The sequence below is a fragment of the Crotalus tigris genome, unplaced genomic scaffold, assembly GCF_016545835.1.
Source record: "Crotalus tigris isolate CLP2741 ecotype Arizona unplaced genomic scaffold, ASM1654583v1 scf7180000017731.4096049, whole genome shotgun sequence".
In the NCBI taxonomy this organism is placed as follows: Eukaryota; Metazoa; Chordata; class Lepidosauria; order Squamata; family Viperidae; genus Crotalus; species Crotalus tigris.
This window is the reverse complement of record NW_024096599.1, coordinates 2,927,414-2,953,560: the sequence shown is the minus strand read 5'-3', so window position 1 is coordinate 2,953,560 and position 26,147 is coordinate 2,927,414. Positions and strand designations below refer to the sequence as shown.

General features: G+C 36.7%; 1 protein-coding gene across 3 annotated transcripts; it reads left to right on the top strand.

The window, feature by feature from the left end:
- Nucleotides 1-28: 28 nt before the first annotated feature.
- Nucleotides 29-25,938, top strand: AFG3L2 (AFG3 like matrix AAA peptidase subunit 2). Of its 3 annotated transcripts, XM_039339254.1 has the most exons (17): nucleotides 29-268; nucleotides 1,708-1,807; nucleotides 3,498-3,566; nucleotides 6,870-6,985; nucleotides 8,058-8,210; nucleotides 11,591-11,665; nucleotides 12,490-12,614; nucleotides 14,023-14,296; nucleotides 14,858-14,995; nucleotides 17,912-18,065; nucleotides 18,430-18,537; nucleotides 18,799-18,924; nucleotides 19,436-19,546; nucleotides 20,309-20,424; nucleotides 20,766-20,966; nucleotides 23,902-24,096; nucleotides 24,943-25,938. In XM_039339254.1, exons 1-17 carry the CDS (start codon nucleotides 44-46, stop codon nucleotides 25,180-25,182), a joined length of 2,526 nt encoding a protein of 841 aa, XP_039195188.1. In that variant the 5' UTR covers nucleotides 29-43; the 3' UTR covers nucleotides 25,183-25,938. The 3 variants fall into 3 exon arrangements, with proteins under 3 accessions (XP_039195188.1, XP_039195189.1, XP_039195190.1); XM_039339255.1 differs by lacking the exon at nucleotides 29-268 and having other exon boundaries at nucleotides 6,870-7,007; XM_039339256.1 differs by lacking the exons at nucleotides 29-268; nucleotides 1,708-1,807 and having other exon boundaries at nucleotides 3,514-3,595; nucleotides 6,870-7,007.
- The last annotated feature ends 209 nt before the right edge of the window (nucleotides 25,939-26,147 follow it).

The window sequence follows — 26,147 nt, the reverse complement described above, 5'->3', positions numbered from 1 at the left end:
CCTGCGCGCGCATGGGAAACAGGAAGAGGAGGACGTCGACGTGATGACGCAGACGGAGCGCCAGGAGCGTGGTTCAGCTCGCCCCTTCAGGAGGCGTGAGAGAGCTGTGCTTGTGGGGCCTTTAGGCCTGTTTGGGGGGGGGGCAATGGCTCATCGCTGCCTCTGGCTGTCGCGCGGTTGTTGCCGGCGCACCCCTGCTGGGGTCCCCGCAGCTCAGCTGCAGCTTTGGTCCCGAGGTCGAGCTGTTCCTTCCCGTTCCATGAGACAGGTGAGTCACAGACGATAAACAGGGCAAGGGCAGACGGGTGCCTTCTTCCTATGTTTCCACGGCTGCCCTCCCCATAGCGTTTCTTGAGCCCCTAATCACCCGAATCAACTGAGTCGGCGGCTGGACCGAAGCAAATAGCCTAGCTTGCGTTTTTTGCTCGCGGCAAGAATACAACAGATCTCTGTTAAGATCAGGATCGCTTACTTTAGGGCAGGAGTAGGCCACCTCGGCTTTAGGGTAACCTTAATATACTAATGAATAGCCTTTACTCTTTTAAAATGGGGCATCCTCTATAGGAGACTTAAGAGTGAGCTTCCACATCGTGAGAAAATTAAAAAATACAGTGCAACAAAAATCGGCTCTCTCGTGTGCTGGGATTCTTGTAAAATGCTTGGCTAAAGTGTCTGATTCCATAAGGAAGTAAGCATTTTATTTAGTATGATTTAGCACATATTAATTATGCTTTACTTTTACGGCAAGTAATTTTAGAAAGAATATTACTTGGGAAAGAGATTAACTTTTAAGTTTTGATTCCTTATAAGTTTCAGAAAAGAAACTTCGATTTTTAAAACCAGCATGAAAATATACGGTAGAGGGCTGAACCATTTGCCATGCTAAACCATAATTTGGTCTGTTTGTTGCTTGCATAGCCCAGTCCTTCATATCCAGTTATTCGGTGAACCCCAGCTTAGGACAATGTACAAACTTTACCTAGCTTTAAAATTGCTAAACAGTAAAAGACATTGTTAAATTGGTTGCCAGAAGAAGTATACAGTTATAGCATTCTGCCCAAAAATGATTTTTTAAAAGGCAGTTGGACTATGGCCTAATACTAGCCTATGACAAAAGGCCCAGTTGCCTTTTGAAAAAGTATCTTTGAGACAACCATAACTTAGATGACTGAGAATCTCCTTAGACATTTGGTACCACATTCTATTTCCCTTTTACTAGACAATTTTCTTTTTGTGCTAATTGTGAAGACTACCTGTATTCCATGGCTTACATAGATATCAAGGAAGAGCTAACAGGGATTATCTACTCCTCATCTCCTACTTATTTTCATGGACTTGCTGATCATTTCTGCTGATCAGTATATTGTTAGATATAAGACTGATGTAACTTTTAAGAAATTCCAAATTGCTTTCTATACGTGTGTGATATTGTTGGATGTTAAAAGCCATTTCCAAGTACTGCTTTCCTGGGGCTCTCATAATAATTCAGAAGAAGATAGGGATGTACAACATAATGGAAGTGTGATGTCAGTGAGATATAATCCTGGATAGGTTTATGTAAATTAAAATCTAAGAAAATATTGGATGCAGTTTGCCAGTAATCCTTAGTATAAGCATCTTAAGTTACTTTTAAATGTGCATAAAATTGTACTAAAAAAATCTGGAATGTTTTTCATTCTTAACCATGATCATTCTCATTTTTTTCAGCTTCATGATAAAGTGATCTCCCAGGTTCCTACAAACAGAAACAGTGTCCTTGTAAATGTAATTGCTGCTTATCAAAAACTCTTTTCCCAACCTCCGAAAGGTAATTATTGCTATATAATACTGATGCCATATAGCTTGCATACTATTACCTCCTTTATGTAAAATGATGTATACAGGTAACAAGATTTATTCTGAATGGCAAAAGGGAGATATGAATTTGTGACTTGCATATTGTATTGTGGTTTAAAAATACTCAAATTCACTTTAAGTAAATCCACTAAGATAAAAGGAATCTAACTCTCATTAATTTCACAAAGATTGTTCAGAATATGATTATTTCCAAAACCAATGTTTCATATATTTATTGTACATATTGTCATGTTCTGCAAAATGTGTATTTTATTTATTAAAAAGTAGCAAAGTTTAGAATGTCATCAATTGCATCCAATGAAATTTCCATTTCCATTTGGAAAATTCCTTATACCATCTTAAAAAAATATACAGCAGCTATATCTTTCTGAAATCCTATAATGTCTATAATAATACTTATTGGAAGTTAGTAATGTGCAATGAGATTTAAACTCATAATATGTAGGCTTCAAATATTCCTTTTACAATTTGAGTTTCAACATCTTAAAATTCAATGATATCAATAGAATTAATATATTTTCATAATTTTTTAAAACTTTCTCTAGCCCCAGGTACTTTCAAATGAAATACTTTTTTCTTTTAATTTAAAATAAATTTCAAAGGAGATATCAACAAATGGACATATTTTCTAAAATTGAACAATTAATGGCCAATGTAATACTGATAAAAGATACCAAAAAAGGAAAATGAGTTGTCTTTCTGATATAAAAAAGAAATACAACATTTTTAGTTTAATGCCAAAATATCTACTACCGTATATTATTATTTATAAATGTTTAAAAACATTCCTATAAATAATATAGGTAAATATTTGATTTTTGACGTCCCTTTTCTTTATGCCAACTGAATCAAATACAGAACTCTTAAATATGACTTTGTTTTTTTAAGAAACAAGAAATGTGCACATATATAAAAATTTTGAATGTCAAAAATAATTGTAAGGCACAAATTAAAGGTCATCTTGTCCATTGCTTCTTTATACTAGAATCCTTGTGTTTGTGAGCATTAATAAGTATATTTCCTTTGCTTAATAACTGTAGCTTAACTGAATTAGCTCCCTGATGGAATAAAGGATCTAGGAATATACAAATATGGAAGAACTAAAGTTACAATTATGTCTCACTTTTTTGATTAATGGGATTTTTATTTTATTTGTTCGTTTGTTTAATCAATCCCAGTCAAGATTATCTGACTGGGTAGCTTATAGATAAAAGAAAAAAATGTAAAGAAAAAATTAATCTAAACTAAAAGGAGCTCTATGGCCTGGGAGAACAACTGAAGTCCCTCTCCCCTTGCTCAGTTTCTGGAACATCATGAGGATGGGAGTTGCACAAATCTTTGAGAAGTATCATTTCAGAAGAAGGTACTGCAACCAGATTGATGTGCCTACTGGATCTGTAAAGTGACGCTATTAGATAGGCAGAATCTAAAGTACATCCATCTTGCTTGATTACACCTAGTGGGCAGAAGCAGCTCGTGGTAAATGGTCCCTTCACTAGTGACATTATAGGCCCTGAAGGGCTTTAGAGGTGATAACCAGCACCTTGAATTGCACCTGGAAGTCACCTGATAATTTATATAATAAAGCTTTACTATCTTAGGCATCAATGATTTTTATTTCCACTGCTTTATTTTAATAGGATTTGAAAAATATTTTCCTGGGGGGAAAAAACCTAATGATGTGAAAGATTCCGATGGAGAACCCAAAGGTACCAAGACGCGCTTTCCTTAGAGGCCTGTATGTAGAATGAATATTAACTTGGTTACTTCCATTTTAGTACTCATTAATTCAAATTATCATGTGCACTAGTATACACATTTATTGTTTCATAATTCAGTGCGTAAACTGGCTCAAATGATTCCTTCTAAAGATAATCTTCCTGTTCTTTGCTTCTGTTGTTTTACTTTTTGTTACTACCCTTTAGCCAGAAAAAATATTTACTGTGTTTACTCACATTTCAGATTTGACTTCACCATTTGACTTCACTGTTAGTTCATTGTCAGATTTGTTATATATTAGATGTTACTCAAAAGCAAAGAGCTGATTATTTGGTAACTGTTATGTATATTACAGGTAGTCCTTGACTTACAATCATTTGTTTCATGACCGCTCAAAGTTATAACAGCACTGAAAAAAGTTACTTATGACTGTTTTTTACACTGACAACCATTGCAGCATCCCCATGGTCCTGTGATCAAAATTCAGATGCTTAGCAACTGGCATGTATTTATGATGGTTGCAGCATCCCAGGGTCATGTGATCATCTTTTGCAACCTTCTGACAAGCAAAGTCAAGGGAAAAACCAGATTCTCTTAACCATGTCACTAACTTAACAGCTACAGTGATTCATTTAACTACTGTGGCAATAAAGGTTGTAAAATGGGACAAAATTCATTTAACAACTGTCTTGCTTAGCAATGGAAATTTTGGGCTCAGTTGTGGTCGTAAATAATAAGAGGGCAAAGAAAAGAGTTAACATGGAGGGCAATAGTATTCATAGGAGGAGGGTGTCAAAATCAGCAAGAGTGTAGAAGAATAATGTTGATGGAAGTTCCACTTCTTTTGTACATCTGCCAACATTGTATGGTACTTAAAGAAGCGAGGCCTGTATTGTAATAGTCCAGCTGCCATCTTGCTAATTTTGACCTTTTCATCCTGAGGTTCATCCTGATTAGGTTCTGCAAACAACACAAACACATACACAGCACATAAAAAAGTTTGTCTTTGTTAAGGCAGAGTGAAAGAGAGAAAAATGTTTCTGGACAGATGTCTTTCAAAAGATGTTTTCACCTTCCCTATCAGCGGTTTGCAAAGAAATAGATAAATATAGGTAGCCAGAAATTTGTGCTAAATTTTTTATATCTATTTCCTGGATGATACCTGGAATCTTTATCTTTGTATAAGTTACATAATTAGGTGGTTAGCCTTTATTGCTATTTCAAACTATATTCATTGGAGGGGGGAAGACTCTGCTACGATGATCTGTAATTAAATTTCTTTCTAACCCCTTTCAAGATTTGGGGCTGAAGGCCTTTCTTTTCAAGCATCACTTTGTGTCCTGGAATATTGCAATTTATATTGGATTTTTTCTTTCTTAGCTAATATGAAAGTTGCAGTTAAAATGCAACTCTTGTCATTTCTCCTTCCGCTTGAATATCTAATTTTTAATGCCTACAGCTGCAAAGGGATTTTAATATATTGCACAAAGGGAATGTGGCATTATCAAAATTACTTAAACATTTGTTTTTTTGATGTTTTAGTTGCTAGAAAGGACCATAGGTTGAAAGAATCTTATCTGTCTTATATACTGATATTAGGGGCTATATGCCAAATGAATCCCCCTTAAAGGGTAGTGGTTGCAGCAGGAATGACTAAGCTGCCACTTCAGAGCAAGAAGTAGGACCAGGATGTAGGGAATCAGAATCATAGGGTTGCAAGGGACCTTAGTGGTCATGTACTCCAACCCCCCCACCTAAGGCAGGAGTCCTTATTCCATCATGGACAAATGGTTGTCCAATCCTTTCTTGAAAACCTCCAGTCACGGAGCACCCAAAATTCAGGCAAGCTGTTCCATTGACTAATTGTTTTCACTGTGAGGAAATTTCTCCTTAGTTCCAGGTTGGATCTCCCTCTGATAAGCTTCCATCCATTGCTTCTTCTCCTGCCTTCAGCTACTTTGGAGAATAAATCAACCATCTTTTCACAGTGACAGCCTTTCAAGTATAGGAAGATGGCTATCATGTCACCCCTGACCCTTTACTTTGTTAGGCTAAACTTACCTTATTTCCCTTAAGGCCCACAGGCATCTGGGAGAGGTTTCCAGCCTTCTAATTTGCAGGCCATAACATTAGTACAGATATTTTAATAAATACACCTGGAAATATATGATGAGCTTTCACCCATTACTTCTTGTCTTATTGAAAACCAGTACTGTACTGGAAAATAGCAAGCAGTCTTTGAAACATTCTAGTCATACCAATTTATTTCTTGATATTTTCCTGAGGGGCTATCTGTAATTTGTAAATTGGTTACAAAACTGTTTCCCTCAGTATTTATATGTTCTAATGATACTAGCATAATCATAATACTAATTTGAATATTACTATTTTTCTTAAGTTATTATCTTGAAGTAGCTGGGTAGATGCAAATTTTATAAAACTGCAAAAATTCCACAATCAGATGTTTACAATTTTATGTACTTTGTGCGAAAGAAGCCACTATGACTACTAACACAAAGAAGCCTGTTCTTGCCAGAGACATCCTTTTCTATAGCAAGGCTGAAACTACACTAAGTCTTTCAATGAAGTACCATCCATCAAATGAGGCCCATATAAAATTTTGTTAATGTTTAAATCTAATTAAAATTATATAATTAATATGATTGTTCTATAATTGTATAGTAAATTATTTTCGCCCATTTCTTACATTAAAAATTGGCATTTGATAAGTTTTGAAAGACTCCAGGATTACATCGTAGGCTTTCAGAGACCTCAGGGTGTGGACTTCCTGGCTTTGAGATTAATGACACACCAAAATGATTGGAGCTATATCATCTTGTATTGCAATAGAACTATCCTGTATTATGGTATCTGTATTCAGTTAAGTGGGAAATAGAGGACCACAACAGTTAATATTAGATATTGGATGTAATAATGTTTATTGATCAAATTTGTATGATTTCTTGATACCCGTTCTAGGTTAGATGTGCAAAATATAATTTTAATAATGGTATAATCTAGTTCAGGCATGTCAAACTCACGACGTCACATGACGTTGCACAACGTATTGCAACTTTTTCCCCATTGCTAGCAATGGGGTGGGCGCGGTTTTGATGTGATGCATCCGGCCTGTGGGCTGGCAGTTTGACATGCCTGGTCTAGTTCGACTATTATAGTGATTATTGTTGCATTAATATTGTGTGTACAGAACTGACCATGACTGAGAATGTCAGAGTGATAATTTTAATAAATCTTTTATAATTTCCAATGAGACGTATGTATGTTTATTATAGATGCAAAGGAGGCAGAGTCCCAGCAATCTTCCAAATCTGGCAGTGGAGGAGGTAGTAGTGGAGGCAAAAAAGGTGGCAAGAAAGAAGATTCCAACTGGTGGTCAAGATTACAAAAGGTTCCAATTCTTTTTCCAAGAGGTAGCAGAAAGTTGGGTGGGAGGTGTAGATAATGGATCCTTGAGAGAGACAGTGGCCCTATCTGCTTTGAAGGAAATGATGATATGTCCCCTCCTGAAGAAGCCGTCACTCAACCCAACAACAATAACAATAATCTAGTTTCCCTTTTTAGGACGGTTGTTGAAAATATGGTGGACTTACATTTACTATCCTTTTCAGTTGAGCTTCAGACTAAATATGGTATTGAAACTATATTGGCTGCCCGTATAGATGATCTGTGGTGGGACTGGGATACAGTAGTGTGACTTTCCTGCTCCTGTGTGGCCACCCCCTCCTCCCCCTCAAGGATTAAGAGTGAAATATACTGTTTTAAAATGGTTTGTGAAGAAGAGGTTCCATTCAGTGGTAGTGGGAACAGGAAAAGTTGCAGCCTGCGCTGCTCGTATGGAGTGCTAAGGGCTTGTCACTTGTATCCCTTTTGTACCTGTTTGTATGAAGTTACTAGAGGAGATCATTCATTAGCACGGAGTCAGCTGATACCTGTTTTATTTCTTAACCCTAGCCCAAACAGGCAATTTGGTAAAAAGAAGGGAATGAAAACCACTCACAGTTCTTATAGACTGGAGCAACATATAAGCCTTAGTAAATAAAAACATTAATACATGATATTCCGTTTCTTTTCACCATTGGAATGCTGTTAATTTAAGAAAATGTTATTAAATAAAATTATATATTAATGTAGAAGGCAATACAAATTATGCCACTCTGTATTTTAAATTTATAAGTCTCTGACCTAAGCTCAGTGTTTGTGGTAAGCATCTATAATTATCTCAGCTATAATCTTTGCTTGTGTTTATAATTTATAGTGCCTGCCATTTAATGCATTTCGGGGTGATGTACAAAATTTAAATATTTTTAGAACATTGTAAAAGATACATTGTGAAAGATATTGTAATTGGTAGGATATTTAAAATGCTACATTCTTGTTTTTGTTAGCGTAAAATAAGAAATTGTTATCTTTTTATACAGAATTATCCTCTGGAAATAGTAATGCCTCTTCTTTCCTTTTAGGGTGATTTTCCCTGGGATGATAAAGAGTTCCGGTATTATTTCATCTCAACTTCTCTTTTCTGGTCTGTGGTAATCTATTATGTTATCTTCAGGAATTCTGGAAGAGAAATCACATGGAAAGACTTTGCCAACAATTATCTTTCCAAAGGAATTGTAAGTAGCCAGAGGAAGTAATCTTATGAAAGGTAACATCACTACATAATTTATAATCAGTGTGATTAAATCACCTCAACACAGGTTAGCCTAGTAGATCATGGAACATTTAGTCTGATTTGGGTTAAAATTTTATAAATAAATAAAATAGCTATATAATATCAAGGGCAGTAACCAGAGCTAGTGTTTTGCATGCAGAAGATACATGCAAAATGTATCCTGATACAAAATGACTCTTATCTAAAATCCTAGAAGAACTGATACCAGTCAGAAAAATGGACAACTGATAACTCACCTGACATAACTGAACTATAAAATATTTATACATTCTTCACTATTTATGATGATGGTTGAATCTGTTGAAAGTTGAAGTTCACAAAATCTGTAAATTTACAAGTTGTCTGTTTTTGATGGAGTGATGGATTGGCCAGCATAAGGCTGTTTCCTGTATTCAGTGGAAACCAGAATCACTGTATGATGGTTCCCCCATGTTGCAAGACCCAAATACATTAATACTTTAGATGTGAGTTTCTTAATGAGCTGTTTTAGTTTCTAGAAAATACTTTAGTTTCTAAATATTATGAGTGTTCTGATTGTTTATTTGTATATTAATGTGTACCATAATTCAGGTATGTAACATTGTAATTAGTATAATAACTTTAATATGTATGTATTTTAGAAGACGGTACTCTAAAGTTGATACAAGGAATGGTTTTATTGATTCATAAGCTGAAGTAGAGTATCAGTTAAAGTCTTAGAACTAGAATGGGAAGAATCCAGTTTGATTCCATCCTCAACCATGGAAACCTGTTGGCTGATCTGGGGCCACTCACTCAATCCAGGCTACTCTAAATTATTGTTATTGTTGAATTAATGTAAAAAAAAATGTACCCATGTAAATTGATTTGGATTTCCAGAGGGGAAAAAAGTAGAATATAAGGGTTGCATATCGTTATAGTGTCAGAAAGCTTGTCTGAAGTCCTAATAATCTGTGACAAAGAAAGAAACACGATTCCTTCCTTCCTCACTAGATCACTCAAAGAGATACAGAGCAATTTGATTTCAAACTGCCATATTTTAGAAAGAGAGAAGGACCTGCCCAAGTTTGACAGGTCGGATACAGAAACATTGTATCCCATCTCTATCCTAAGCCATCTTGTCTGAAAAATATTGAACATTTAAAGAATCTTGAATAGGATTACTTTAAATTATCCAGAAGGCAAATACATACTTGGAATATTCTTGCAGGTCTATTTATTTTAAAAAATAATCATTCTTACCTCACATTTAAATATGAATAAATACAATCCTAGTTTCAGAACTTTAGGACTCATTTTCCTGTTTTTTCCCAAAAATAAATAAAATCCATCCTTTTGAGAAGGTAGTAGTACATCCATTTATTTGTTTATGGTTTATTTATTTATGTATATATTTGGTTTATGTGGACACCCATTCTATGTAACTCTGGGCTGCTCACAACAATAAAGCCAGTGATTATAAAACAATAATAAGAGCAATACAACAAACAAAACCCTTGTGTCTTAACCATCCCGTTAAGATGCCCTCATTCCAATTGTCTAAACAATCCTATCCCAGCATCTCAAAATAAGCCAGGTCTTGATAGCCTAGCTAAAAGCTAAAATGGTGGTGGCCATTACCAGAGCGTGTTCTGTAAAATAGGGGCAATCCAGAAAAGGCACACTTCTCACTAAATGACATTTCAGGGAAAAGAACTGGAATGTACCTACCTTACCTAATCTGGCGGAGTGGGCAGATATTCTAAGGAAGAGGTGGTCCCACAAATTTACCACACACACAGTGAACTGAAGGCAAGATATTCTCTAACTCCATGTGTGTGTGTGTGTGTTTTTTTTTTTGTTAAAGTCACGATCCTCAAGAGAAGCAAATAGGTATCTTATTAGTTTATGTATATCTTGGGATCCATAAGTCTATTAATGTTGCAGTGACAGACTCAGAATAGTTTTTTACAGAAAAATAGAGTCGGAAGGGTCCTTGGAGTCCAACCCCTGCCCAAGCAGGAGACCCTATTCTGGAAAAATGGCTGTCCAATCTTAAAATCTCGAGTGTTGGGAGTACCCACAACTTCTGGGGGCAAGCTGTGTTTAATTGTTCTCACTGACATGAAATTTCTCCTTAGTTCTAGGTTGGACCTTTCTTTGCTAAGTTTCCATCTGTTACTTGCCTTCAGGTGATTTGGGAAATAGGTTGTCCCCTTCATTTTTGTGACAGCCTCTCAAATATTGGAAGACCGTATCATGTCACCCCGGTCTTTCTCTTTGTTAGACATACGCAGTTCCTGCAACTGTTCATCATATGTTTTAAACTCTAGAGCCCTAATCATCTTTATTACATACCAGTATAAACTTTGGTCGGTGATAGAGAGTTATTGGAGCAATTACATTATTCAGTGTGTAAAACACATTTAACTGTTCATTGTATCTCAGAAGTTAAATAGGAAATTCGGAAATTCATAAAAAACTCTATTGCAAGTACTAAAAGATGCACATTTTACCAAATGGTAGTGTTAAATAGGTTTAAGTAATGTTAATCAATCCATAGCTTCAGGTACTGTTATATTTGTTTAAAGCAGTGGTTCTCAACCTTTTTAATGCCGTGACCCCCCCCCCCAACCAGTCGTAAGTTGAGGACTACTCAACCGGTCTTAAGTCGAGGACTACTCAACTGGTGCAGCACTGTTTGCAGAATGGGACTTTTGGTGGGCTCAGCAGGGCAGAGACAGCCTGGACAATTCCCATTGGCTTTTGAAAGCCAATAGAATTAGACTCTATTCAAGAGAGTCTATTCTATTGGCTTTCAAAAGTCAATAGAATAAAAGGGAGTAGCACAGCTAAGGAAAAGGGGAAAAAATGGCAGACTGCATTGTTTGGCGACCCCCATGAAATGGTCATTCGACCCCAAATGGGGTCTCGACCCACAGGTTGAGAACCACTGGTTTAAAGAATGGGCCCACCAGCGCAATTCAAGATACATAAAGGATCGCAAAGCAGGGACTAGTGGATTCTCATTTATTTCTGTAGTTCTTCCATTGCCTAAAATTATGTTTTGGACCAGTGATCAGGAGCACAGTTTTATGAATAACAGGAAGCAGTAGCAGTCTGTTCACCGGGAGAATTATCAACCTCACCCATCTTCTTTATTATTTTAAATTGAGCAGGTTTTTTTTTTACATGAGTATAGCACAGATTCAGATTTAAGCCTCTAATTTAATTAGCAAGGAGACCAATTTGGAGAAGTTAATAAATCCAGTACTGATACTTTCCTGCCTTTATACAAATAGAAATATAGTATTGCATGAACAAAGAATACTGGTAATAATATGTTTCTTTTCTTTTTAATAGGTGGACAAACTAGAAGTAGTGAACAAACGCTTTGTTAGAGTCGTCTTTATTCCAGGGAAATCTCCTGTTGATGGGGTAAATTGAATTCATATCCTGCAAACTTCAGGGGGTGCAATATTTATACAGTACTTATATACATTCCTATAAGTTAAATAATGTCTGAATCCCTATTACATAGCATTATGGCAAAAGCCTATGTCTTCATATGCAATTGATAAAACTATGGCTTGTGGAGCAGAAATGGTTTTTTTGTTGCGTTTTAAGAAATTTATGTTTTTAATTTTGATCTGTTAAGCATCTCAGTAACAATATGTTCTTTCTAATAATTAAAACCATAAATCATAAGTTCATTTTTTCTGTTTTATGCAAAAAATCCACATAGGTTTCCAGTCAGCAATAAACAGATACTGTCTTTGATCAAAGAAGTCAATTTATGCATCTCAGCAAGTTCCATCATCTTCACCAATCTTTCCTCCATTGGGATTAATGCCAAATCTTTTCAGTTTTGTGCATAAAGTGATCTCACTTCAGTTATCATGCACAAAACAAATTATTTCCATGATTTTTTTCCAACTGCTTGTTCATCAACCCCAAAAGAAAATATGTTGGTCTCAGTTATATATTAATCTTTAAAATCCTCTGAAATCAGTGTGTGTATTTGAATCCAGAATTTTCTAACTTTGTTATATGTTACTGTTGGGAAAAATAGAACAAAGTTCTATATATGGCAATTTGAGCTGAATGAAAGGCTAAATAGCAATTCAGTCAATAAATATTTTTTTTTGTTTCACTTAATGCATAATGGAATCTTTTTCTCTGAAAGTAAGTGTTATTATTTGTCTATCTAAAATTACCTTAAGTAGTAAAATTAAATTGTTACCATTTTGGTCTATTTACAGCAATTTCTTTGGTTTAATATTGGGAGTGTGGATACATTTGAGCGGAACTTGGAAACTGCCCAACAGGAGATGGGCATAGAAGGAGAGAACAAATTGCCAGTAGTATATACAGCAGAAAGTGATGGGTAAGCATTTTAAATGATAGATATTTTAATTTTTGCATTATAATGTACCTTTAAAAATCACTAGAAAGCAGTATTAAACAATTCTAAAGGGTTATTGAGACCAAGACTGAAATTTTTGAGGAAAAGTATAAACATTTATTTTTGCAAGAGCAGCTGCTTCTAAAAGATATTGAATAATTATGTCATTAAAGCCTTTGTTGGTCTCTCAGAACTAAAAGCAAAGATGGGTTTCAAATATGGGTTTTTGAGTAGTTACTGCTGAGTTCTTTCAGTGTTTTGGGAAATTATTTTGTTAGCTATTTCAGTGTGGCATGTATGAAGTAAACCATTACTTCCTCGTCCTTATCTGAATTTTTCATCATTTTAAATAATTGTTGGGATCCAAAGTTCTCTTCAGTTATGTTTCCACTTACCTCAATAGAATTAACTTTAGTGTCAGAACTGCCACCTCACACTCTGCTATTGCTTAATGCTAATCTGGCATGAACTTTGGATGGGAGGGGGTACCCATGGGCAATGAAGAGTTCGCTGTATGGGCTAGAGATGCGACTTCAAGGTCAAGACGGCTGAGAACAAATCATAGTTGCATTCCAACCCACACTTGGAGCGACTGTTCTGAAAACATCCTTTTCGAATTTGATTGGACATTTGGGAGCCAGTATGGGGAGGATCCTATTTTGGCACATGAATTTCAGTTCTGGCTTTGCTGTGCTGTGTTTCACTTGATCTTTAGTATACACTATACCTTTCTCAATGAATGGAGTTAAGGAACATTCTTACTTGAAGGTTCAAGTTAAGGCAGGTTTGACATTAAGCCAGAACTGAAATTCGCCCACCAAAATCCCCAAGTGTAACATCCTATCCCCTGGCATCATCCCCATGCTGGCCCCCAATTGTCCAATCAAATTCAAAAAGGATGTTTTCAGAATGGCCGCTCCAAGTGTGGGTTGGAATGCAGCTATGATTTGTTCTCTGCCGTTCTTAGCCATCTAATCTTGGAAGTTGTATCGCTAGCTGATACATGAACTCTTAATTATGCTGGGTACTTCTTCCCCCCACTCCTATCCAGTCTTCCCAGAGTTCATGGCAGACTGGCACCAAGCAATAGCAGAGCATGAGGTGGCAGTTCTGACACTTAGAGCTGTTTGCAATAAATTATAGGGGTGCTAACTGTCAGAAAAATAAATAAATCCACTATTGCTCTCTTTAGAACATAAATGGTTTGTTTCTAAACATTAAAAAAATAGGTGTTCTGCTAAATATTAGTCTTTCTATTAAGTTTAGAAGATTCCTAACAATAAATATATACATTGTAATGTATTTTCCATGCATTGTGTTTGACAAGTTGTATGAATATTTTGACTAGGCCATGCTTTATACCAACTTTCAGTTCTTATCCTTTTTTTAGTTCATTTCTGCTGAATATGTTGCCAACAGTCCTTATAATTGGCTTTTTGCTATATTCAATAAGAAGAGGAGCAGCTGGATTAGGCAGAGGAGGCCGGGGAATGGGTGGACTCTTCAGTGTTGGTGAAACAACTGCTAAAGTCCTAAAAGATGAAATAGATGTGAAGTTCAAAGATGTAGCTGGCTGTGAGGAGGCTAAATTAGAGATAATGGAATTTGTCAACTTTCTGAAAAACCCAAAGCAGTATCAAGATCTTGGAGCAAAGATCCCAAAGGTACTAATTCCCAAGAGCATTCATTGACTTAGAGCCAGAAATATTTAGAAATCTCTTTGGTATGGAATTTCAAACTTAGTCACAGTGTATTATCTTCCTAATTGTAATTATCTGCAAGAATAAGAAAACTGTTATTATTAATTTATGGAATTTAAATAACTCACTGATGATGTTGAATTAACTCAATCCCATTACTTCCTTTTAGATAAAACAAAAAACAAACCTTTTAATACAGATTTACTTTAACACATGGTGGTTGCAAGTTTTTTTAAAAACAATAAACATGTTCATACAGCTCTGTGCATGTTGGGAGCTCTAAAGACTGCCTTGCAAGCTAATATATGTTGGCTTCATCTCATCAGTAGGAAGTATGTGCTTTGTATTGACATAAAATCTTATAATTTGGATTGAGCTTCTTAAATATTTCACATTTCCTCCAATCTAAATCCTTTGCTGAATTTTGCTAATACTATGACAAAATGAATGATGATGACTCTGTGTGTGTGTGTGTGTTGTGTGTGTGTGTGTTCATGTTTAACTTTTATTCTTACTTTTTCTTAGGGTGCTATTCTGACTGGGCCCCCAGGCACTGGAAAAACGCTTCTAGCAAAAGCAACAGCTGGTGAAGCCAACGTTCCTTTTATTACAGTCAATGGTTCTGAATTCTTAGAGATGTTTGTTGGTGTGGGCCCTGCTAGAGTAAGTCTATGACTTTGCTCTTTTATTGCAGTATCATTAATTTTAAAAAGGACATAGTTAATGTTGAAAGCCTAAAACCCTATTAATACACTGTGCTTTAGTTATTATCCACATTACAGTTCTTTTTCAAATGATAGCTATCAAAAGTTTTTAATTGAGTTTACTCAATGATATCCTATTCAGTTTCTGGAAAATTTATTTTGGAGGTTTTCTGACTGTTTCTGAGGTATAATCATATTAAGTATTTTAATTAATAATTATAACAAGATTGTTGATATATTGTATACTCTAAACAAGAAGGCAAGTAATGCATATGGGCTAAGTGTAGAGGGACTGATGGCTGGAAGAACAGCATTTGGTTAGTTGAGCTATCTAAAAAAGAGCACTTAGGGAAAGTTATGTTGATACCTTATAGAAAACCGTATCAGTGCAGTTCATAAAATACACATACAATAAATTAAAAATGATATAAAATCAGATAGTAGAAAAAGATAGAGATCAGAAATAAAAGTAACAAGAACAGTTCATCTGATGTGTGCAGAGGGAGCCTGAGTGAAGAGACACATCTCTTAGGTGTCTCTTAGGTGCCTACAAGATCAGCAGGGGAGCGTTTCAAGCTGCTGCCGCCTGGCTAGTTCCCTTGGATGTCAGGATAGACCTTTTTCAGCCAGTCTCTTTGAGAACGAAACAGCTGCTTGGCAGAGGGACTTTGTCCCACGTGGGCCATATCAATTTGGCAGGCAGCTCTTTCAGTCTCAAAAGAGACTGGTTGAAAAGGTCCTTCTCTGGTATGGAGTTGGGGAGAACTCCTACATTGGGCTCAGTTTTAGTTGTTAAATGAGGATTACTGTTGGAACCTTATGAAGTTCAGGAAACACAGGTTATGCTCTAGTATATAGGGATCACCAGAGAGAAATCCTGTCATGGTCAATTACAAAATTATCCTCTAAGATTCTAGCACAGTCAACAACCTCAGTTTCCATTTTGTAAGCAAAACCTTGACTCCTCCGAGTTGGTAGCTGCGGCATTTGCTTTAATAATACTGTTCAGACCTTTGTAGCATCCCCATGATCATATGATCAAACTTCAGATGCTTGGCAACTGGTTCATATTTATGACCGTTGCTGTGTCCCAGGGTCATGTCATGTGATCACTTTTTGCCACCTGACAAAGTCAATGGGGAAGCCAGATTCACTTAACAACCGGGTTGCTAACTTTTAATTGCAGTGATTCACTTAACTATGGCAAGAAAGTAAAATGGGGCAACTCACTTAACAAATGTCTCATTTAACAACATAAATGTTGGGCTCAATTGTGGTCGTAGTACGAGGACTACCTGTAGTCCTTTTTACTATGTTTTTTTTCACTGCATGTCAATTTAGTCTTATTTACATTTTTATTAACTGTCCCGTGAATACTGTCCTACTTTGAATCCTTTGTTCCATTAATGTACAAATTTTGAAATCTCACTTCAAAATATGCTACTGTGGACAAGGACCAGATAAAGCACAGTTAGGTTCAAATCAAATTCTTTATTTGTAACCAGGGAAATACACTATAAAAGTGAGTAAGGTTATGAAGTTACTATCTCCATAACACTATACAAGTATGTATTATTGTTTTATAGTTTTCTTAAACAATGCAATAGAGCAGTGATGGAGAACCTTTTAGAGACCAGTGCCCAAACTGCAACCCAAGATCCATTTATTTATCGTTGGGTGGCAGGTGGGCATGGCCCACTGGGTATGCATAGCTGTGGTGGTCATGGCATACTGGGTGGGTGTGGCCAAGGTGGGTGTGGTCACCTCAATGTTGTTCATGGGGAGGGGTGCTTGTGGGGGCTGGGCAGGGTTGGGGGAAATCCAGGGGGTTTCTGGCAGGTGGGGCGGTAGGCAGGAGGCTCATCCTGCGGGGTGAGGCAGGGCAGGGGTGCCATGGTCGCAGGGCAAGGTGAGGAGGGCTGGGGCAGCTGCTGCCTGACACCATCGGCCCCCGCACACAGAGGCCAGCGAGCGCATGGGGGCTGACAGTGTCCATCAGCAACTACAGTCTGCCGGCCCCTCGACTGGTGCATTCTGGGGTTTTGCAGCCCACCAGCAGCAGTTCAGAGAAGCTGCCTCTGAGATGGAGGGGGAGAGGGAAACCAGCTGTGCTGGGATATATCCGGCCACATGGGACCTCGGCAAGTTAGCGGGCAGCTGGTTGAAGAGGGACAGTTGCCATCTTTGGGGCATGGCGTGCGTGCCCATAGAGAGGGCTCTGAGTGCCACCTCTGGCATGCTTGCCATAGGTTTGCCACCACTGGAATAGAGTATGCACATTCTGTTTCTTGTGAAATAAGCTAAGTACAGGATAGCCTTGCTTCATATATTTGGTTATTAAATATATGAAAATGTACTAACTGAATGCAGAGTTGCATAATCAATAAGAAATGAGGGAGAACCAATTTAATACTAAATTTTTGAACAGATTTAGGCAGTATTTTTCCCAGATTACATTCTATTGCATTATTATATTCTAGCAACAAAGTGTGGATTGTTTTGTTATTTCTAAGATGGAAGTATAGTACTTACTATGCTTGCTGAAGTGTCATTGTTTATAAGCACTTTCATATAGCCTTTTATATTATCCGGATGAACAGGGCATATTTGGCTATATATATTCATCAATCCAGTTCTTCTATATATTTGGCTCTCAAGCAACAAAATTATGTTTAATTTTATGTTTAAACCAAGCATGAAATGTTTGTTTGCATTTTAAAACATCTTACAATTTGCACAAAATGCATTTTATGTCTAGTTTATTGGCTACAATACAATCTTCCTGATTTCATGACTTTGTGGTAACTTTCTGTTGAATAAAAAACAAGGGGTAGAGCTCTGAGTCATTGAAAATACTTTCTGTTTTCTTGCAAAGGTTCGTGATTTATTTGTTCTGGCTCGTAAAAATGCACCTTGCATTCTCTTCATTGATGAAATAGATGCAGTGGGAAGAAAGAGAGGAAGGAGTAACTTTGGAGGGCAAAGTGAACAGGAAAATACACTCAATCAACTCCTAGTAGAAATGGATGGTAATTCTTTAAATTTTGTAGTAATTCTGGTACATCTTAAAATAAAACTACAGTCTTAAAGAGATAAAATGGAAATAAATGCTACTGTTTCCATGTAACTTACTTTGAGAATTGGAAAGCAAATGCAGTAAAGAACTATGGAATAAGAAAAAAATATTTTTAAAATTCACTGCAAGCACTTTTTTCATCAATGTTTGTTGAAGCACAGTTCCCACATTTTCAGTTTAATATAGCTTACATGCATTTTTGCCTCTTTATGGCTTTTCTGAATAATTAGGAGTCAAAACATAATTTGTTGGTCTATTTTGGAAAATAATATATTTGCAATAATCAATGATTACTAAATATTACGTTTCATTCACAGGTTTTAACACCACAACAAATGTTGTCGTTTTGGCAGGCACCAATAGACCAGATATCCTGGATCCTGCCCTTTTGAGGCCAGGTCGTTTTGATAGACAGATCTTCATTGGTAAGCAGTTCCCCATATTGGTCTTGTAAAGATATTAAACAGTATTACACAGAGAGGAAATGAGGTGGAATTCTTATTTTCCTGGAGCATCTTAGCAAACTTAACGTGCGTATGTAAAAGAATCTCAGATTGGATACTCTTTGTACATGGAAGATGAGACAGATGGAGTAATTAGAGCCTATTGGCCTTTATAAAAAGTATACATGTTTGAAATATTTGTAAACAATGTATTTTAAAAAATATTTTTTTAAACTTCCCAAGGGCCACCAGATATAAAAGGAAGAGCATCTATTTTCAAAGTTCACCTGAGGCCTCTTAAGTTGGATACTACCATGAATAAAGATAATTTAGCACGGAAACTTGCATCATTAACCCCTGGATTTTCAGGTAGATAATCCTATGTAATAATGAATGCATTTTTAATACATTGCATTATAATATCATTTACTGAATTAATACTTATATTAAGAAGACTTTGGTTTTAGTCTTCCTGAAGTCACATGCCAAAATTATTTTGGGTGAAGGAGTTTGAAGATGGTATGGTGATCCTCAAAGAAAAAAGTCAATAACAAAATAAGGTTAGCCCTCAGCATACCGAAAATCATTTTCTGGAGCTTGGCAAATAATTTTTCTTTTAACTCAGGTCCCAGTTATTTAGGTATACTGAATGGATTCTTTATGAGCATATTAGCTATTTGCCCTGATTCTGAACAGATAATCTTTAAATCATTGACTCAAAATTTATTTGGAGTTTGATTTTTCCAGGAGTGGCATTTATTTCGGTGGAAACATTAGCCACTGAGATATAAAATTTCAAAGTATCCTCCTTGTGGTAAATGATAAAAAAAAATTGGAAATAACCTGGAGTTATGTGTCTCTTATGCCTTCTTTCCTTTAGGTGCGGATATAGCTAATGTATGCAATGAAGCTGCCTTAATTGCTGCAAGACATCTTGCAGATGCCATAAATCAAAAGCATTTTGAGCAAGCTATTGAAAGAGTGATAGGAGGTGAGGAGGATTACATTATTGGCGCTGTTATCAGTTGGTTCTCTTATTTATGTTCTAATGTTGCTTGTTTGGCAAATACTTTCATTAGTATATGGAGAGTGATAGGCTTTATGTAACACATGGATGCCATGAGCATCTGTGCAGTGTCCATAGAATAATTTACAGGGATGGAGGATGGAATAAAAACTTTTTAAAAAAATGACAAAAACATGACACTCAAAATTTTGCTTGTCAAATGGCATTTTGCTCCCCTAATGCAGTAAGAGCTCCTCTTTCATTAGATGCCCCCAGTGAAAGTTACATCCCAGTGGCAGGGGGCGGGCGTTTTAAACAGATGAGACAGGTGCCTTAACCATTCGTAAGGTTTAAGGCACCTGTTTTGCCCATTCATCTGTAACCCTTAAACTGCAAAAAAAAAACAGAATCTTATTTATTTAACCCCACCTATGCAGGCAGCTTTGGTGGCCATAAAACTTTACTTTGGCTGGCAATCTGGTTTTTTTTGGCATCTCTGCTATGAAGCAAGAATGATATTTTGCTTCTTACTTGAAAATAGTACGTAGGAGCCAATGTGGCTTCTGCCTAAAAATATTTTTTCTTCTTCCTCTTGTAGTAATTTCTCACTCATGCAGAGAGAGAACAGAAAAATTATCTACTAGTATCATGTTTTCTTGTTAGCCCCTCATTGGCACAGCAGCTGAGAAATATGCTGCACAGAAATTGATACACTAATTGAATACTTATTTATTTAATCAATCAAAGGCCTGGAAAAGAAAACACAAGTATTGCAACCAGAAGAAAAAAAAACAGTTGCATATCATGAAGCTGGCCATGCAGTTGCTGGATGGTTTCTGGAACACGCTGATCCACTTCTGAAGGTATGTTGACTTGTGGCACAGAAGTTCTTTGGAAGGATTGCTTCTCAGTTGAGATAAATTATAGGTGAGCCTTTTATGTATCTCCTTGGCATCTCCCTTTGCAGTGCGGGCTTTCAAACCAGGATGCCTTGAATTAATCATCTGTCTATTTCATATAGAATGGAAAGTTATTAAATCAACTTTAAAAGTCATGTCCTACATATTTCTTATTTAAAAGTGTCTTTGCAGAGATAGCCATCATATGAAATATAGATTTGTTATAAGCTACTGTTTGCTTGTTTATTTGTTGGTTGGTTGGTTGGTTGGTTATAAAAATACTTTTATTTCTCTTCTGACACAAGGTATCTATTATTCCTCGTGGGAAAGGACTGGGCTATGCTCAGTATTTGCCGAAAGAACAGTATCTGTACACCAAAGAACAGCTTATGGACAGAATGTGTATGACTTTGGGAGGACGTGTGTCAGAACAAATCTTCTTTGGCAGAATTACAACAGGGGCCCAAGATGACTTAAAGAAAGTTACTCAGAGTGCATATGCTCAGGTCTGTATTTTTACTTGGTGTTTCACCACCTTCGTAGAAATCTTGCCTGGCAAGAATTTTGCTTCTGCATACTATTTCCTCTTAATATCTTCTGACAATACCACAGTTTTCCTCAAACTTTCATCAGAAATCTGCTAAAAGCAGGCTGAAAGAGAGTTTGCTTTCTTCCCAAAATATCCCAGAAATCTGTTTCTTCGTGCAAAAGTTAAAAATCCTATTTGGTCATTTACATTTTATCATCCTGCCTTGTCCAAAGCACTTTATAATTTTGATTAAATGGCTTTTAGGCTACTGACATAAACTGCAATCAGGAGAATTAGAGACTTATGCTGAAATGCTCGGGTCTCCTAGTAACACTGCAGTGTTTCTCAACCTTGACAATTTTAAGGCATGTGGACTTCAACTCCCAGAATTCCACAGCCAGCGTTGCTGGCTGTGGAATTCTGGGAGTTGAAGTCCACATGCCTTAAAATTGTCAAGGTTGAGAAACACTGTTCTAGTGCCTGTATTATTGATTTAATAACTAAATAATTATGATATCCCTAATTTCTACTGAATACTTCTGTTACAAAATTTGATGCAATTAGTTTAAATGTTTAATTTTAATAGGTATGTGTAAGTTCCATTCTAACTATTAAATTACAATGATTTAATAGTAATATTTCAGTAGAATGACTAGTATCCATATTTAAAAGACCACGTTCCTTTGGAATATAAGAAAAGCCATTATGGATCAGGTGAAGATTATCTAATCCGGTATTCCACATCACAAATGGTTCATGCGGTACATTACAGAATCAAAGGGCAAAAGTAATACCTCTCAAACTGTTACTCCCTAAAAACTAATATTTAAAGTATCCTGCGATTGTTTTAGCAGGTACAATAAAATTATCTGGTCTGTTGAGAGTGATCGTAATCCATGAATTTTCCTAATAATTTTTAAGCTGTTTAAATTGGTGGCTGTCGTGCTATCTAATGGTAGTAAATTCATTAATTCACATGCTTTTTGCAAAGCAGTATTTTTAACTGCTCTTGAATCTTCTGAAATATAGGGAATGTTCATTAGTACTAACATTGTGAAATACAAAGAAAAATCTCTCCACGTTTTATGCAACACTGTTAACTTTATGTTGGAGTCCTCAACTTACAGCTGGTTGGTTAGCAACTGTTCAAAGTTAACAACAGACCTAAAAAAGAAGACTTATGACTTGGATCCAAAGTTCCAGTGGTGAACTTGCTCTGTAGTTACATGATAGAATTTTATGTACTGGCAACACGGCTGCATTTGTGGCCATTTGCACGTACACCGATCATATCTCTGTCTTTTATGATAGTTTTGCTGAAAACCAGCACTTCTGATGTTTGGTAAAAGCATGCCCATAGCGAACCATTGAGCGGCTTGGCAACCATGGGGTTCATTTTACAACTATGGTGTTTGCTTAACGATAATGCAAAAATGTCATAAAAATTGGATTGGCCATGTGACTGACTCATTTTACAGCCATCCGACATATGAGCATAATGGGCAAGGTCCATAATAGCCACATGTCAAGGATTGCTTATATATGGCTTAGGTTTTGTTCCATCTAGTGAAGGATGTCTGTCCTCAGCCCTAGCTCTGCCTTTGCCAGAAAAAGAAGGGCTATTTTCCCTCAGTGTTTCGTCTCAGACTGAAGATAAGGGAAGAATAAAAGGAACAAAAGGCAGGACAATGTAGCGGGCAGAGAATGTTTTTTTTTGTTGTGCCAGAATTGAGGAGCTGTAGTTAGAACAAGGAGCCCCAGTCACAAGGTGGACCAATGGAATTAAGTGCAAGTATAAATTCAAGGTAGGGAATAAGGAACATCAGCATTGGAAGCCTGGTTTTTTTTTCTGTGAAATGACAAATGGTGGTCTGCTTCTTTTTTCCTCCCCCTCCTCTCTGAAGCCAGGAAGATGGGATGGCTCAACAAATGGCCCAAGAACTGTTTTGAAAGGCCATATTCGAGTCCATCGATTCTTGGGAGTTTGCAGTTATTTCATCAGAAGAAACGTGAAAGGGGTGAAACATTGGATAGCCTAGGAAAGAAGCATTTGGCAGAAGGCGCCATACAAGTGCAAGACTTATGGTCCAGTGGCACTTAACTGTTGGCCCTCATCACATCTAGGCAGCCTCGCCTCAAGAAGAAACTATATGTAGCTCAGGGTTGAACTGTGGCATCCTTGGTGTTCTCTGAGCTTGGTTGTTTGCTTGCAGACATTTTATTACCTAACTAGGTAGTATCTTCAGTGCTTAAGGGGGTGAGGTTTGCTCTTTATTTTATAGTAGCTTTTCAGTGTTGGTGGGGGTGTTGTTTTCTCCTTGATTAAGCTATTGTTTATTGCTTGATTGTTTGTTTGAGTTGGTAGTTCCTTGATTAAGATATTGTTCTGCTTGATTGTCTGATCTTAATCCTGATCCAGGGAGTCTTTGATCTTTACCACCGTTTGCAATGTCTCTTTCTTAAAATGATTAAGAAAGTGAAGCTTTTGCTGATTAAATGAACATTAATTCTGTACTTAAGGGTGTATTTTAAATCCCCTTGCTCCCAAGCTGCTCAATTCTCAGTGGATCACAGATCAAGAAACTCAATTCCTGTGGTCTCTTCATGAGGAGCAGCTTTTCCAGAGTGCAGATGGGCAATCCCGAATGATGTCTCCTTCTTCCTGAAAGATTTTCAAAAGTCAGAACCTGGCTTCTGGCCAGCAATATCCTGGCAGAGGTTCTCACTGGAACTTTTATTCTGTTCTTGCCCAGAACAGCCCAGAAGCCAACTTCATAGTAACATATGAACAGTTAATGGTCAGCTTGTCAGCTAAATTGCTACTGTATCGCTGAAAACAGCTACCCACTAATATTTGATTCTTGATTAAGTGTTGTAGAAATTGCATAACTACTCTGCTGTTTAATCCTCAGATTGTTCAGTTTGGAATGAATGAAAAAGTTGGGCAAATTTCATTTGATCTTCCCCGGCAAGGAGACATGGTGTTAGAAAAACCCTACAGTGAAGCAACTGCAAGATTGATAGATGATGAAGTGCGAATACTTATTAATGAAGCTTATGAAAGGACACTATCTCTACTTACTGAAAAGAAGGCTGAGGTAGAAAAGGTATGCATTCTTGTCCTGCTGTTATCAGGAGGGGCATAAGATTCTTATCTAGGTAGGGTAAAAGATCATTGGGTCCAAACCTGATTTTCTGAGAACATAAGGGTTCCTTCTAGTTCAGGGGGCTTCAGACTTGGCCCTTTTATGACTTGTGGACTTCAACTCCCAGAATTCCTTAGCCAGTGTGCCTGGCTGAGGAATTCTGGGAGTTGAAGTCCACAAGTCATAAAAGGGCCAAGTTTGAAGACCCTGTTCTAGTTGATCAAAGAAACTGAGACAATCCTTTTTTCCAGTTCCTTTTTCCTTCCAAATACCAACATTACCTGGTTCCCAAGAATTATTATTTAAGAGTGCAGCTACAAGAACAGAAACAAATGAAAATTGCCTACCTCCAATATAAAATTAGGGATTAAGAGTTTCACCACATTCTGTGTATCAGAAAGATCAGTATCTATTGAATATATCATATTATTTGTTCAAAGGTACAGTTATACAAAAATAACCATAATCATTGCCCAAAAGCTTTTGACAGCAGCAGAAATGTTATTTCCGGACATCTAATTAGTATAAATGATGGTGTTTTAGTCATAACAGAGCAAAAGTTATGCATTTTGTTTTTTGAAAGCTTGAAATGCAGGGATACAGAGATGCAGAGTTCATCCTGTATATTCTTACCTGGAAGACATTGTAATAAATAGTACTGTAATGTGCTCAGAACATATTCAGCAGAGGTTAACGGTTTTAAAAATCTTGAATTTTTGTTTTTATCCATACATACCATATTAGGATTGTGGAATGAACAATTAGCGGCTGAACTTCCTTGTAATACATGTGTGCCTATTGTTTCAGGTGGCTTTAAGGCTCTTGGAGAGGGAGGTTTTGGATAAGAGTGATATGGTTGAAATGCTTGGCCCCCGACCTTTTGCTGAAAAATCTACCTATGAAGAATTTGTTGAAGGCACGGGCAGCTTAGATGAAGATACTTCACTTCCAGAAGGCCTTAAAGACTGGAACAAAGAGCGTGAGGAGAAAGAAGAGGCAACAGATGAGGGAATTGCCAGGCAAATCAGAGGACACGTACCTTTTTAGTGTTGCAGTATGATGGTGTTGTACATAAAAGTGACACAGTGTTAAGTTGCGCACTGAAAAGTAAAGGGGAAACACTTCAAAAATCTGGTGCCCAAGTATCCTCTGCTTTATGGAACAAGCCTGCCATGGCTGATGAACTAGGAGGATGGGTATTTCCCTCTACAGAGTATTCAGAATCCACAGGAAGCTGTTTCCCAGAATCCCTGATTAAAAAGTATAGTTCTTAGAACTAATCGGTCTACATTGAATTTCTTCTAGAATTGCAGCAATTCAGATCTGTTATTAGAGTTGTGTACACTGATATATTTAAACTGCCCTAGAATGTACAACTTCCCAGAACACCAGAAAACATTTTCTATTTTTTGATCACCTCTACCAAATGTGAGTTGTTAATATCCTGAAATTATTGGTTTTGGTCATAGAGTATTTCCTGGGAATCCCACATGGCTTATCATATGTTTGTTTTGATGAAGCACATAGGTTTCAGCCACCAATTTGAATTTATTTCTTTACTTTGTTGTCCAATAAAAAGACCCTGCAGGTATCGGTGATCAAACTGGAAACCTGGTAATTCATTAGAGAGATGGGTCTGTGGCTACAATGAAGTGTAAAATCTAAATTATATTACTGCAATTTTAATAAAGTGTGGATTTTTTTTTACATGAGATTGTAAAATACTGAGCATACGAATGTATTTTGTAAATATAGTTTAGAAACATTAAATAAAATAAGCACACTGGACTGTGCAAACAGGCAGATTCTCTTGGATCCTTGGACCAGTAATGAAACCATACAACCAGTTGTTAGATTTCTAATAACTACAAACATGAAAGATTACATGGTGGCTTTTTGAAGGAGACTAGGGGTCCCATAGACATATTGATAAAGTGTGGCAATGAAATGAGAAAAATCAGAATTCACCATGTACTATCTAGTAAACTAACATGAAAAATAACATCAAGTAG